We start from the raw sequence: 14,523 nt of genomic DNA on the forward strand, positions 1-14,523 counted from the left end.
ATTACATTAATGCATGTAAGGTGAACTAGCAAACACCGTCGTAGCTACATGCGGCTGTCTTCTTGTTTGATGGCAGATACTCCCTTCACCCTGGACAAAAAGGCTAAAATGACCAAAGAAAAAGTGGAAAACAGTTGAACATGAGAGGTTTTTGGACAAAGTTTGTGTTTTTTCCATTGTTTAAGCTGCTTCCAGCCAAGAGTGATACCATATATGCCCCATAGCTGCAGAAAAGGCTAACATTGTTATCTTTTTACAAAAAAAACAGCTGAACATGAGAGGTTTTTGGACCAATTTTGTGTTCTCCATTCTTTAAGCACCGGCACCGTTTCAAAACTGGTATCGGATAAAACCTAAATGATACCCATCCCTAACTGGGACGTGGCGTCTTTGGTACAGGGACGAGGAATGACGTCTTCCACAGCACTGGCACCTTCTGTTTATGAAAGAGTCCACAAAGCTGGGGGCACAAACCTTGAGGACACGGGGGCTCACCTCACCTGGTCCAGACTTGCCCGAGTGAAGTATTCTCATTTGCCTCTGAACCTGATCATGAGTGAAAGTGACAGGTGGAGGAGGAGTGTCAGGATTGCAGGCTGATTACAGGTAAGCTAGTAGGGGGATGAGCATTTACTGCAGTATTGAATCTGAGGAAAAACACAACACATGAAATCACTGGCTCTGTCCTCACTGTCCACAGGGATCCAGTGATTGTCTTCATGCCACTCCACACCTCTCTCATGCTGTTCTGCTGGAGTTCCTACTCCAGCTTTCTACTGTAATTATCCTTAGCCTTTCTGATCTTTTAGCCAAAAGCTTGACATGTCTTAGGCAGTGTGTCTTTAAAAAAATTGAGGAAACTTGACAAGTAGTGGACAAAAGAAGACATGGCAGGCCTAAAAAAAACAAATTGCAGCAGATGAACAGCATCATGTTCTTAAGAAGTGTGAAGAAATACAGCAAAAAGTTGATGCAGGACTTGAGAGATGCATCTGGGTCCTCACTGGAGCCTCGTCAGAGGTGGCTCAAATGGAGGTCTGATGGAGTGATGAATCCAAATTTGACATTTTGCGTTCAAATCATTATTGGTGTGTAAAAGAGGGTCGGGGGGGGGGGGGGGGGGGGGGGGGGGGTACAGCAGTGTTTAGCCATCAAAAGTTAAACACCTTTGGAGGCTCTGTCATGTTTGGGCTGCATCAGCCATCAGGTTTTGATCCACCATGCAATAACATTTAGATAGTATCTGATAGATAGCATCTGGCTTAATCTTCAAGGTGATGGTGATGATAAACACACTGCCAATGCAGTAAAAGCATACCTGGATAAAAAAGGATCCCCCCGTTAGCATTGTACATGGACTCAGAAGCTGTGACATTATCTGCAGAATATTAAAGTGAAAGATACGGCTAAAGTAAATGTGATGATTTCAGTCACCTAACCAGCATGACATTTAAGTACTGCACCAAGAAACAGACTCTAAAACCCCAACCCAAAACTGCCGAGTGTCTATCACAGGAGCTTGGAAAGAAAAGCATCTGGACTTCTAACTGCAATGACTACAATGACGGGGATGACTGAGAACCTTCACAGACATGTTGCTGGGTGTATAGATTTACTTTTTAAAGAGCATGGTAGCCCTGCTTATGGTCTTTAGCCTAAGGCAGTGGTTCCCAAACTTTTTTTGCTGGGCCCCCCTTTGTTTTACAAGAAGATCTTCACCCCCCCCCACCACCACCACCAACAGACACAACTTTCAATCACACACACCCATATTTTGTTTTCAAACTCCATTCCTGTTTATTTCCCACCTCAAAACCTTTTGTAAACAATTGAGGAAATGAATGTTAACAGTAACAAATTACAGGTTGAAATAAAATAAACTACTACCTCTTTGAAATAACAGAAAAACAAACCATCTTTATCGTATAATAATTTTTGTGTAGTTGTTTTTTTTTTCCAGTGCAAGAATATTCAAAACTGCCTCATATTTTTTTAAATGCCTATCTGTGCAAAATGGGTTTACAAATATGAACAACTCCCTGAGAGGAAAAATAAAAAAAATTAAAGGTTTGTTGCAAAAAACCCACATTTAATCCTCACATCTTTTCAGTGACTGGTGTGAGCCTGCCTGTTGCTGCAGATCTTCTCAAACCTGGGTTGCAGTTTTGAGACAGCCACTCTGAGTTCATTTTCAATGTCCAGCTTTGATCTGTACTTCGTCTTGATTGAAGCCACAGCAGAAAAGCCTACCTCGCATAAGTAGGATGTGGCAAAAGGAAGAAGTATTGCCAGGGCTCTCTTACCCAGCAGTGGGTAATCTTTGTCCACTCCAATCCAAAATGCAGCCAGGGTCTTTGAATTAAACTGCAGCCTCTTAGTTGAATCAGAGGTAAGATCAATGAACTGTTCCTCCTCGGATGTGCTGAAGTCAGCAGGGGGTGTTGCACTGAAGGGGTCACGGATCCAGTCATATTCTTTGGAATCTTGCACCAGGAAATATCTCTGGAAATGTTTCTGAAGGGCAGACGTGTGTTCATTCATGCATGGGATCACTGTATTCTGCAGCTTGTTGTCTTCAATGAATGATTTCAAATTCTCAAATGAGTCCACGTTTCCATCTTTCACTCGCTGCTTCCACATTTCAAGTTTTCTGACAAATGATGTGACTTTATCTGTCAGATGTGGGAGGTGAGTGTTTGTGCCCTGCATCTGCAAATTTAGTTCATTGAGTTTCAGGAACATGTCACTGAGGTATGCCAGTTTCATGAGAAAGTTGTTACAGTTAAATTTGTTGGTAAGATCACTGCCCTCTTCCTTCAAAAAGATGTCATCTCGCAGTTCAAAGACCCTGGATAGCACCTTCCCACGTGACAGCCATCGGGACTCGCTGTGATACAAAACGGCTGTGTGGTCGGAGCCCATTTCTTTACACAGTGCCGAAAAAATCCGGGCTTTCACAGGTCGTGTTTTGATGTAGTTGACTGTGGTGACGACATCAGTTATTACGTTACTCATCTCAGGACTGAGCTGTTTAGACGCCAGTGCTTCGTGGTGTATCATACAGTGCGTCCACTGCACACTGGGGGAGACGCGCTTGATGAGCGCTTGCAGCCCTCCTCGTTTCCCAGCCATAGCCTGCACCCCGTCTGTGCAAATCCCCACACAGTCCTCCCATTTCAGCTCGACCTCTTTTAAGTAAGAGTCTATATCCTGTCTCAGAGTGATGCTGAAAAACTAGTTCATGCATTTATTACTTCCAGGCTGGACGACTGTAATTCATTATTATCAGGAAGTCCTAAAAACTCACTGAAAAGCCTTCAGCTAATCCAAAATGCTGCAGCAAGAGTCCTGACAGGGACTAGAAAGAGAGAGCAGATTTCTCCTGTTTTGGCTTCCTGTTAAATCCAGAATTGAATTCAAAATCCTGCTCCTCACATACAAGGTCTTAAATAATCAGGCCCCATCTTATCTTAATGACCTTGTAGTACCATATCACCCTATTAGAGCACTTCGCTCCCGCTCTGCAGGCCTACTTGTTGTTCCTAGAGTATTTAAAAGTAGAATGGGAGGCAGAGCCTTCAGTTTTCAGGCCCCTCTTCTGTGGAACCAGCTTCCAGTTTGGATTCGGGAGACAGACACTATCTCTACTTTTAAGATTAGGCTTCAAACTTTCCTTTTTGCTAAAGCATATAGTTAGGGCTGGACCAGGTGACCCTGAATCCTCCCTTAGTTATGCTGCAATAGATGTAGGCTGCCGGGGGATTCCCATGATGCATTGAGTTTTTCCTTTCCAGTCACCTTTCTCACTCACTATGTATTAACAGACCTCTCTGCATTGAATCATATCTGTTATTAATCTCTGTCTCTCTTCCACAGCATGTCTTTATCCTGTCTTCCTTCTCTCACCCCAACCAATCACAGCAGATGGCCCCGCCCCTCCCTGAGCCTGGTTCTGCCAGAGGTTTCTTCCTGTTAAAAGGGAGTTTTTCCTTCCCACTGTCGCCAAAGTGCTGCTCATAGGGGGTCATATGATTGTTGGGTTTTTCTCTGTATCTATGAAGCACCTTGAGGCGACTTTTGTTGTGATTTGGCGCTATATAAATAAAATTGAATTGAATTGAATTGAATGATTTTAAACAGTTCTTCTGCAGTGGCTCTGGTAGGAACTTCTTTGCAGAAAAGTAATTCCTCCCTCATCTCATCTCCATCAATGAATCTGACATACGTTATCAGTAAGCAGTCTTTGATACTATCAGTGGCTTCATCCATCTGCAGAGAAAAGCGGCTGTCACGCACCTTATTATTAAGTTGCTCCTCTATGTCCTTTGACATATCATAAGTGCGCCTGCAGATGGTATTATTGGACAGAGGAATATTCCGTAGTTTGCTGGCTGCTGCGTCGTCAATCAAACCATATCCATAGCACAGGGAAGTATTAATTCCTCTGCAATTGTGTGCGGCTTTTTACACTGAGCCACTCGGTAGGCAACTTTATAGAAGCTGAGGAGACCATTTGCCGAAACAGATGCAGCTTTAGTAAAGTGACACTGTTGACCACGACAATTTCGAAGTTTTTGTCTGAAAAAGTCCACTGATTTGTCTTTGTGCTCTGGATGTTTTGTCTCCAAGTGGCGTCTTAGCTTGTTAGGCTTTAAACTGTCACTAGCTAGCACTTTAAGACAGACAACACAGTGCGGCCTCTCCTCATTACCCACCGTTGCGCAAGTGAAGCCAAGCGCGAGGTATGCTTCGTCATATTTTCTGCTTTTTGGTTTGGAAGGAAGTGGGCCTGTATGCATATTTGGTGATGCTTCATCTTCTGCTTTTCGTTTGTGTGCCAGCCCCGTCAAAAACCTGTCCATTATGCTAGCTAGCAGAGTTCTTTTTTTTTTTTTTGTGGTACTTCATACTGCGCCCCCCCTGCAATTGCTCTGCGCCCCCCCTAGGGGGCAGGCCCCACACTTTGGGAACGTCTGGCCTAAGGTATGCAAGCTGTTTCATGCACAGACATTAACATGCCTAACATTAACTTATCTTGGTAAATCATGTATAATTTTGCATGAATGTTAAATTTATTTAAATAAAAGTTCAGTTTTATGCACACAAAACACTGGAGATGATGGTTTTCTTCTCTGTCTCTGAATCATGGACGATATAAATGTAATTCTGTCTTGATAGAGCAACTCTAACAGGGCCACGAGTTATCAAATTCCATTACGAGGGGAAGTAACAAATTCTCTTGTTTTCTGTCTGCTCATCTAGATTTTCAGTGAGGTCATTTGTCCCCGAGAGCTCTGAGTCTGGTGAGTCACAGGCTGTATGTATTGATCTCACTCAGTAACACTTGGATCCATATCCAGTCTACACAATCTCACTTGTTTTGTCAACTGTCAAGGTTCTGAGGCTGATGATTTTTGCAGACAAGAGAGATACAAATCTTATCACAGCTAAGAACAAAAGGCACGTTTTAGGTAGTGGAGACAGAGACTCACACACAAATAACACTGACACATGAACAGGGTCAGAAGAGGCAAATGAAATGAGAAGAAGATAACAGGGAGAAGCGGTGCTGCCTGGGTCGTATCAGAGTGGGCCACGGTCATTAAGTCCTATTATGTCACATTTGTCCTCAGTCTGGAACTCCACTGGTCTCAGGGCGCAGTGCGTGGGATGCAGTGTTCACATGATGTCAGGAATAGAACGAACAGGCTAGCCCATCAGTGTTGGAGATATTTCAGAAAAAAGTGATCATTCATTTCTGTGAACATTTTATCTTGTTCAGATTTAGACAACAAAGGAATCATATAATATACATTCTGTTAATTTCCCCTGCTGTAGTATTTCAGAATATGTTTATGTACAATACTGACTGCCACTATTCTAATAATTTATTTATAAGGAGAGTGTTTTCTTACAAATATTTCTTTACAAGATTAGATGATAAAATAAAAATATAAAAAATAGCACTGATGACAGACGATATTTCAGCAAAGTAGTCTACCACAGTTATCACTGTTTGATAATGTTAATCAGTTTAATCAATTAGTATTAAAACCCTAACTGTGAAGATTAAAGCTATTTTTTCACCTCTTTTACAGCTTCTCAATTAAAGCTGAAGTGACATTTAACCCTTTAAAACCGGTCAGAGTGGGCACGCTCCGTTTTGCGTAACTATTTTTAAATCCCAGTAGCTCTGCAACCACGTAAGCTAGCGCAACAATTGTTTTTGCATATGAAACTGGAGGAGTTGTACTTACATCTTATGCCATCAGCTTGTCCTCGGTCACAGTTTCCTTCCACATATAGCTTTGCAAAAACTGCATAAAAAGCACTTGCAGCAACAAAAACATAAAATTCCAGAAACACGCTTTGCCGATCCGATCAGCTGTTCATAACACTTCCTACGTCCATCAGCACGAACTATCGCATGTCCGCCATGACCTTCCCGAAGTGACGTCATTTTCGCAGAAATGTAGTTTTTTACCATCAGGGCCTCATGAGCCTATACTGGTGTTTTTAAAAGTTATGTTTGACTTTATGACTTTCTGTGTCGTTTCTGGGATGCTTAGGACTCATATTGCACTGCTGGAAATAGTTTATTTTGATGCATATGCTGCTTTTTTGCAAATTTGCATTATAATATTTATTTTCGTTTTTCCTGCAGTGTATAAAAATTGGTGTATTTCAAAAATAAAACTATGAAGACACTCAAAATAAATTTCCTGTGGTGGGAAACTATTTTGTGCAACTTTTTTGTATTTACAGTTTTGAGGGATAAGCCTCTTAAATTTCTCTAACTAGAAATATATGTTAAAAAAACAAAAACGATTTTCAATTTTTTGTAGTTTATTGCACTTTTTCGTTTCATGATGTGATCTGAGTTGGAGAGTTGCTCCCGTCTAGTTTAGGTGATTGTTCCCGTCTTTTTGGCATAAGTCACCGAACCCTGCCCATGACCTTCTTACTTTTTCTCGAAGCTCCCAACACTCCTCTGGTTCTAGGACACCCCTGGTTAAGCAAAAACAACACCCGAATTCATTGGAAAAGGAGGCCATAGGTGGATTTTTCATAGGGACGTGGCCCCTTCAATTTCTCCACACTGGCCATACGACTGCATGATGGACGTCCTCCCTGGGGCTCTTCTTCCCACTAGCAGGTTGTATAGCCAAGCTAAACTAGAATACAGAGCCATGGAAAAATACACAAAGGACTCTCTGGCCCATCTCCCTCCCCTCTAAGAGCCGTTTTTTTCTTTGTGGAGAAGAAGGACAAAACCTTATGACTATACATCAACCTTTGTGGCTTGAATGTCTGTTAAGAATAAGTACCCTTTACCTCTTCTCTCCTCTGTTTAACCCTTTAAGACCTACCAAAGAACCAAGTCCGCCAGAGCTTATATTATATGTTTACATGCTGTGGAGCCATTTTTGGGAGCATTTCAAGTTGATATACATCATTACAACCATTATAGCCCAAATTTTAATAATATGTCTGCATTAAGTGCATAGTAATTACATAAATTGCAAAAAAGTGCAATAAACTACAAAAAATTTAAAATCGTTTTTGTTTTTTTAACATTTATTTCTAGTTAGAGAAATTTAAGAGGCTTATCCCTCAAAACTGTAAATACAAAAAAGTTGCACAAAATAGTTTCCCACCACAGGAAATTTATTTTGAGCGTCTTCATAGTTTTATTTTTGGAATACACCAATTTTTATATACTGCAGGAAAAACAAAAATAAATATTACAATGCAAATTTGCAAAAAAGCAGCATATGCATCAAAATAAACTATTTCCAGCAGTGCAATATGAGTCCTAAACATCCCAGAAACAACACAGAAAGTCATAAAGTCAAACATAACTTTTAAAAACACCAGTATAGGCTCATGAGGCCCTGATAGTAAAAAACTACATTTCCGCAAAATGACGTCACTTCCGGTTTCGGGCAGGTCATGGTGGACATGTGATAGTTCGCGCTGATGGACGTAGGAAGTGTTATGAACAGCTGATCAGATCAGCAAAGCGTGTTTCTGGAATATTATGTTTTTGTTGCTGCAAGTGCTTTTTATGCAGTTTTTGCAAAGCTATATGTGGAAGGACTCCTCCACATATAGCTCCTCCGGTTTCATATGCAAAAAAAATTATTGCGCTAGCTTACGTGGTTGCAGAGCTACCGGGATTTAAAAATAGTTATGCAAAACAGAGCGTGCCCGCTTTAAAGGGTTAAACATTCTTCATTAAATTGGACCTTTGCTATGCTTACCACCTGGTTGAAATCAAATTATTGGATGAATGGAAAACTGCATTCAATACTCACCTTGGTCATTTTGAGTATCTGGTCATACACCCATGGTGAATGGCGTCCTTCGAGATTGTCTCAACAGGTTTGTCTTCGTCCTTTACTGTCTTGACAACATCCTAATCTTTTCAAAATCACTTTATGAACACGAGTCTCAGATTTGTCTGGTGTTGCAGTGTCTGTTGGAAAATTAACTGTTTATCAAAGGTGAGAATTGTGAGTATCACACTGACTCCATTTCCTTATTTGGATACATGGTAGAGTGAGGACAGGTTAGGGCAGACCTGGAAAAGATCCAGGTGGTACTAGATTGGGCAACACTGGGGAGCACCTTCAACACTTCCTTGGGTTTGCAAACTTTTATTGCCAGTTCATTTGCAACTTTAGCAAAATTACTCTCCCGCTCTCCAACCTCACCTCTCCTAAAGTTGCTTTCCAGGGGGAGGACGCAGGAGGAAAGGTCTTTTCCACACTCAAAGACCTCAGCTTCCGTCCTCACCCAGCCAGACACATCACACCAGTTCATCGTGGAGGTGGACGCCTCTGATTATAGGGTCAAAGCTGTCCTATCCTAATCCAAAGAAGGTGAAATGCAACCCTGTGCCATTTTCCCTCACTGTCTCTCTCCAGATGAAGGCATTTATAATGTTGGGGACCAACAGCTGGAGGCAGTAAAGATGTCCTTTGAGGAGTGAAGGCACTAGTTAGAGGAAGCTGACCATCAGTTCTTTGTGTGGAGAGACCATAAAAACCTTGCTTACCTCAAAGCCACCAAACGACTGAACTCCGGACAAACCAGGTGGGGTCTCTTCTTCACTTATAGACCTGGTTCCCTGAATGTGAACCCAGACACTTTATCCGGTCAGTTCTCCATGTCTGATGCCACTGTTGAAGAAGCAACAATCTTGCCCCCACCGGTCTTGTATTAGCGGTTCGCTGTGACAGGAAATTGAGTCGTTACTCTGGAACGCTCGGCAGGATGAACCCAAGCCAGGTAATGGACATGTCAGCTGTCTATATGTCCCTTCCCCAGTCCATTTGCAAGTCATCCATTCAGTCATACAGCTACCCAGGTAAAAACCACACTCTCTCTGTCCTTCAGCATTTATTCTGTTGACCAACTCTTGTGAAAGATGTTCTGCCTGTCAGATATGTGCCCATAACAAGGCAGTTTGTTCTCCTCCCTCAGGACTCCACTGACCTCAACCTGCACTTGGATATTCCTGGTCTCATATTGTTCTGGATTTTATCACAGTTACATTAATTATTGTGGATTTTTTCTCCGAAGCTGCTCATGTTGTCACCCAACTGAAACTGCTGAACTACTGGAGACTGTCGAGCTTATTATGAACCATGTCTTCCGCCTTCACAGAATTTCCATGGACATCGTTTCAGACTGTGAACCTCACTTTATATAACAAGTGTGGAAGGAGTTCTGTACCTCTCATTCGCTCTGAGACAGGTAAGTGAGAAGAGCAATGCTGTAGTAGCATGAGATGCAGCACTGAACATGGTACGAAACTGATTGAAAACCTTTCAGCCACTAATTTTCTCTGCCAGTTTATTCCAACACGTGCTGCTGAAAACTCTCAGAGAGTCGGTGAAATGCGTCAATGAGAGAATGACCCACCTCTCAGAAGAAAACAAAATAAAAAATCAAAGAAACTGTTGAGCTAAAAGAAGCAAGAGGTACAACTAGATGTTTTCAGGAATACCAGACAAGGCAGAAGAGGATCTGGAAATAACGGCGAGACATTTAATCCAAACCCACCTAAAATTCCCAGACATTGACATTTTAAACAGAAAGAGCTGGTGAAGAGCCGCAGTCGTGAGCTGAGAGGAACAGACTTCAGGGTCAATGACCAGTTTCCTAGGGAGATCCTAGAGCGACGCAAGTTCCTGTTCCCGATGCGAAAAAGGTTTATCCAAGGAGGCATAACCTGTCTCTTTGCTTTTCTTGTTATTTTTAGGTTAGTCTGGAATATATGTGTTTAAAATATAGATCCGTGTATCATTAGTATATATGGACCAAATGTTGATGACCTCTTCTTTTTTCATACATTCTTCACTTACAATACAACTTTATTTGTATAGCACATTTAAAACCAGAGGTAGCCGAAGCGCTCCACATAATCCAATGAAACAGTAGTAAAATACAAAAACAGATAAGCTAGCAGGTGGGAGGCATTGATTAACCAAGCATACAAGTACGCAGATAAGCATTAAGACTTAACCATAAAATCGATAAAACAATATAAGCAAAAGAGAGGAAAGGGGAGGGCAAGAAAGTACACTTAAAAGGCCTGCTCTAGGAGGCCGGGAAGGCTAAGCTAAAAAGTTGGGTTTTCAATCGAGACTTGAAGGCCTGGATCGAGTCAGACGCGCGAATAGTATGAGGAAAGTTATTCCAGAGGTTCGGTGCGACTGAAGGCACGGTCATCTCTGGTTTTCAGCCGTGACCCAGGTTGCACCAAAAGCAATTGGTCAGATGATCTCAGTGTTCTACTGGGAGTATACATGCTAAGGAGATCAATAAGGCAGCTCGGTGCAATATTATTTATGATTTTAAAGATAAGCAGTAGGATTTTGAAATCAATGCGGTATTTAATTGGAAGCCAGTGAGAATAGGGGTGATAGACTCAAACCTGTGAGCACTTCACTTTCAGATCACTCTGACACCATAATAATAGGAGGAGACTTCCACCTGGTATTTAATCCAGAAATTGACAGAGAAATTAATCATGCACCAGTGTCTATCTCTATGAAACACAAGATTCCCAACACCAATTAGGAACTGGAGATTTAATACATCATTACATCCTTATGGCTTAAAGGGAGTGTTTTCTGCCCAGCGTTGCAGGGTAAGAATTTAGTGATTCCGATTCCATTATTGATATTACTTATTGATTCAATACCTAATCAGTTCTCTTATTGATTCTCATTGTGTTCTCACTAGCTTCACTTTGAGAGTGAGCATAGCAAAGACATTACATTTGTACAAATTGATGCATGTTTTGTGGTCAAATGTTTGTGCATGTTGGATGTATTTCCTTTCTTCGTTGTGGTTCAGTTCAGTGTTGGGTCATTCCTCAAAAAAGTAATGTATTACACATATTACACAGAACACTTTTATTAAAAGTAATGCAGTACATTACTTAATTACTCCAGGGAGAAAATGATTCATTGTACTCCTCATAACATTACTTTCATCTTACTCTATAAAATGACCTGAAACAAAGTGTCTCATCATTACCATTTAACTACACTGCAAAAACAGCTATACTTGAAACAAGCCAAATATTCATAAATGTGACAGAATTTTCTTGTTTTGATGGAAAAATTCTGCCAATGGGGAAAGCAGAAGTTGCTCAACTAGAATTCTTAAAACTAGTAAATTAATCTAACTGCTGTATGCCTTTTAACTTTAACTTTATGCTTAATTGAAGAAAATGTGACTTATTATAAGAAAAGACACAAATCTGTACCTAAAATGAGTATTATGCTTTCTTGAACAAGCTGTTTTCAAGAATTATTTGCTTACTTTAAGATTCTACACCTTAATTTAGATTTCCCACATAACAAAAAAACTTTCTATAGGACAAATATTCTTAAAACTGAAAAAACAAAAGAACAAAAACTGAATTGTTTCTTTCTTGACTGAGCTAACTATATATATATATATATATATTCATATATATATATATATATAAACCTGATGCTAGAGTCCCACACACCATGACAAATCCCTATCCATATATAAATATATATAGATATTTTGTACTTGTAAATCAGTTTTGTATGTGTAAAAAGAATTTGTGTGTGCGTAAAAACGATTTGTGTGTGGACTTAGCCAAAAAATACGTGTGAAACTCTGCACTCAAGTTTCAAGTTACAAGTACGAATTTTGACCCGATTTTTCTTCCTTTCATCTGATTGGTCAATGTCATGTCAATCACAAATTTAACAATCCAATCAGAGAACAGATGGGTTTGGCTGTTGAAGGGACGCTTTTTTGAACTGCAGGTCCTTGAAGGGTAAGACAGTTTGAAGCTGGAGGATCTCTATGTTAATATCTGATAAAAGCTAGCTCCCCTAACTGTTAGTAGTTGTTGAAAGGATAAAGTTGTGCTATATCAGTGGTTAGAAATACCATTATCACTTTAGGATTAGTTTAACACAAAGTCAGGGCTGACCCGGGACCATTGTTGTGAGTCACAGTGCGCAGCATAAAGGTCCTTTCACATCGGACGCAGCATGTGCTGCTAATGCTAACTGCTAACTAAAAGCCAAGGATCCAGAATTTGTTGCTGGCTGCTGAGCTCTGTGGGTTTTTGTAGCAGCTCTACCTGTGCTAGATGCACCTGCTCCTTGTCGTTTCTATCTCTGACTTCATATCCTCTACAAGAGTTTGTTTTTTTATCTTCAAATGTTCAATAAAAACATGAATCGCTAATTCATAACGAAGAAAGCTTTGTAACTATCTCCACCAGTGTTGCCAACTTAGCGACTTTGTTGCTATATTTAGCGAGTTTTCAGACCCTTAGCGAAAAAGAAAAGAAAAAAAAAGCGACAAATCTGGCAACTTTTTCTGGTGTTATTGGAGACTTATTTATGACGACTTTTTGACGTGAAAGTGCGTATCGCTCATACTGTGAACAAGCAGCGGTGCTGCCGTGGGCACCTCACCCGTGCCAAAGCGCTCACGGGCGGAGGATAGTCCTCCCCCAGCTGCTATCAGGGCAGGAGACGTTCACACCTGTGCATCCAAACTGCAAATGAATCACGCATGAGCGAAGCCGCTGCTCTCACACTGACTGTAACGCAGTCAGTTCTTCTTTTACTCTTATGCTGTTTTGTGGATCACAAGTTTTAAAACTACTTATAAACACACACACACATAAAGTAACTCCACCAGAGTGCCTATTTCGGGTCATCTTTGCCGGTCCAGGCCCGGATAAAGGAGCAGGGTTGGAATTGTGACATTAAAGAAAACAATAATTGCTAAAATAAATTTAACTCGTAATTCTAAATAAACTCTAAATGCATTTAGGACGTTTTTTACTCACTTTATGTCTCTTCCACGATGTTATTTCTCTCTCCAACAATGTAGGTTACAATTACATTAGCATGACCAATTATGCAAATTAGGCGATGACATCATTTAGCGGCTTCTAGCGACTTTTAGGACAACCAATAGAGATTTTCCTTACTGAGGAGTTGGCAACACTGATCCCCACTAGTGAAGACTGTCATTTCCACAACAGTGAGTGCAGAGTTTCACACATATTTTTTGGCTAAGTCCACATACAAATCTTTTTTACACACACACAAATTATTTTTTACACATAAAAATCCTGATTTACAAGTACAAAATATTTATGACCACAATTTGAGTCCATACATATGACAAGGACACACATATGATACTCCTACTCCTAGGCTGGGATCAACATTCACTCAGCTTTAGCGTCACTCTGGGTTTTGGCTAGCTTAGCTTTAGCATGTTTTCTGTACTTTCACAGAGCTGAAGTTGTGTTAGCAGCATAATACAGTTGTTTCTGTCCTGGATGCAGTTTGCACTTTACCATTATGCTTTTGTACAATAAAAATAAAAGTAATATCCACTCTGCCCTACTATGTTTGTCCTCTGATAACGGAAATCAGTAAATTGTAGCGCGAGCACAAGAACCGGTAAGTGGGATCGAAGCAGACTATCGATTCCAAGGATTTCAACTACCAGGAACTGGTTCGCTACAAAAACCAGTTCTCGATTCCCAGCAGCTATGACAGCATGATCTCACTGTCCAGTTTCATACTGCAACAGCAGTCTCCTGTCTCAGTCCCGGCTGCCCATCAATCACTCAGCAGTCTCACTGCTGGTACCTTTTGCAACAGAAATCCAACTGCCCAGCACGACAGAGGTCACACCTTCAGCTTGGATGCCGTGATGCCAGGTCCCAGTCTGCCTCGCTCCTCCCAGGCCGAAGCCTTTAGTCATTAGCAAGTCCTTGATGCACGCACATAGTCAAAATGTACACAGGAAGGACAAATGAAGAAAGTGGACAGAGAACATCCATATTTCCTGCACCCCCCTGCCTTCCTAGAGGTTAAACTGAATATAATTAATATTCGCTTGAAAACACTTTTTCTTGCAGATTCAAGGACTGGATGAAAAAATAATTATCAGTTAAGTGTCTTTAAAAATTAAAGCTCTGAAGGAAAG

General features: G+C 40.9%; 1 protein-coding gene across 1 annotated transcript; it reads right to left on the reverse strand.

Annotated features, from left to right (window-relative positions):
* Positions 1-2,106: 2,106 nt before the first annotated feature.
* Positions 2,107-3,132, reverse strand: LOC148101097 (zinc finger BED domain-containing protein 5-like). Its single transcript, XM_087845729.1, has one exon. The coding sequence runs from the start codon at positions 3,130-3,132 to the stop codon at positions 2,107-2,109; it is 1,026 nt and encodes a 341-aa protein (XP_087701855.1).
* Positions 3,133-14,523: the final 11,391 nt, after the last annotated feature.

Source organism: Neolamprologus brichardi, chromosome 9, assembly GCF_056152115.1.
Source record: "Neolamprologus brichardi isolate AB-2024 chromosome 9, ASM5615211v1, whole genome shotgun sequence".
In the NCBI taxonomy this organism is placed as follows: domain Eukaryota; kingdom Metazoa; phylum Chordata; class Actinopteri; order Cichliformes; family Cichlidae; genus Neolamprologus; species Neolamprologus brichardi.

Coding starts and splice junctions, on each gene's coding strand:
- LOC148101097 (XM_087845729.1), bottom strand. CDS start 3,132: ATGGCTGGGAAACGAGGAGGGCTGCAAGCGCTCATCAAGCGCGTCTCC.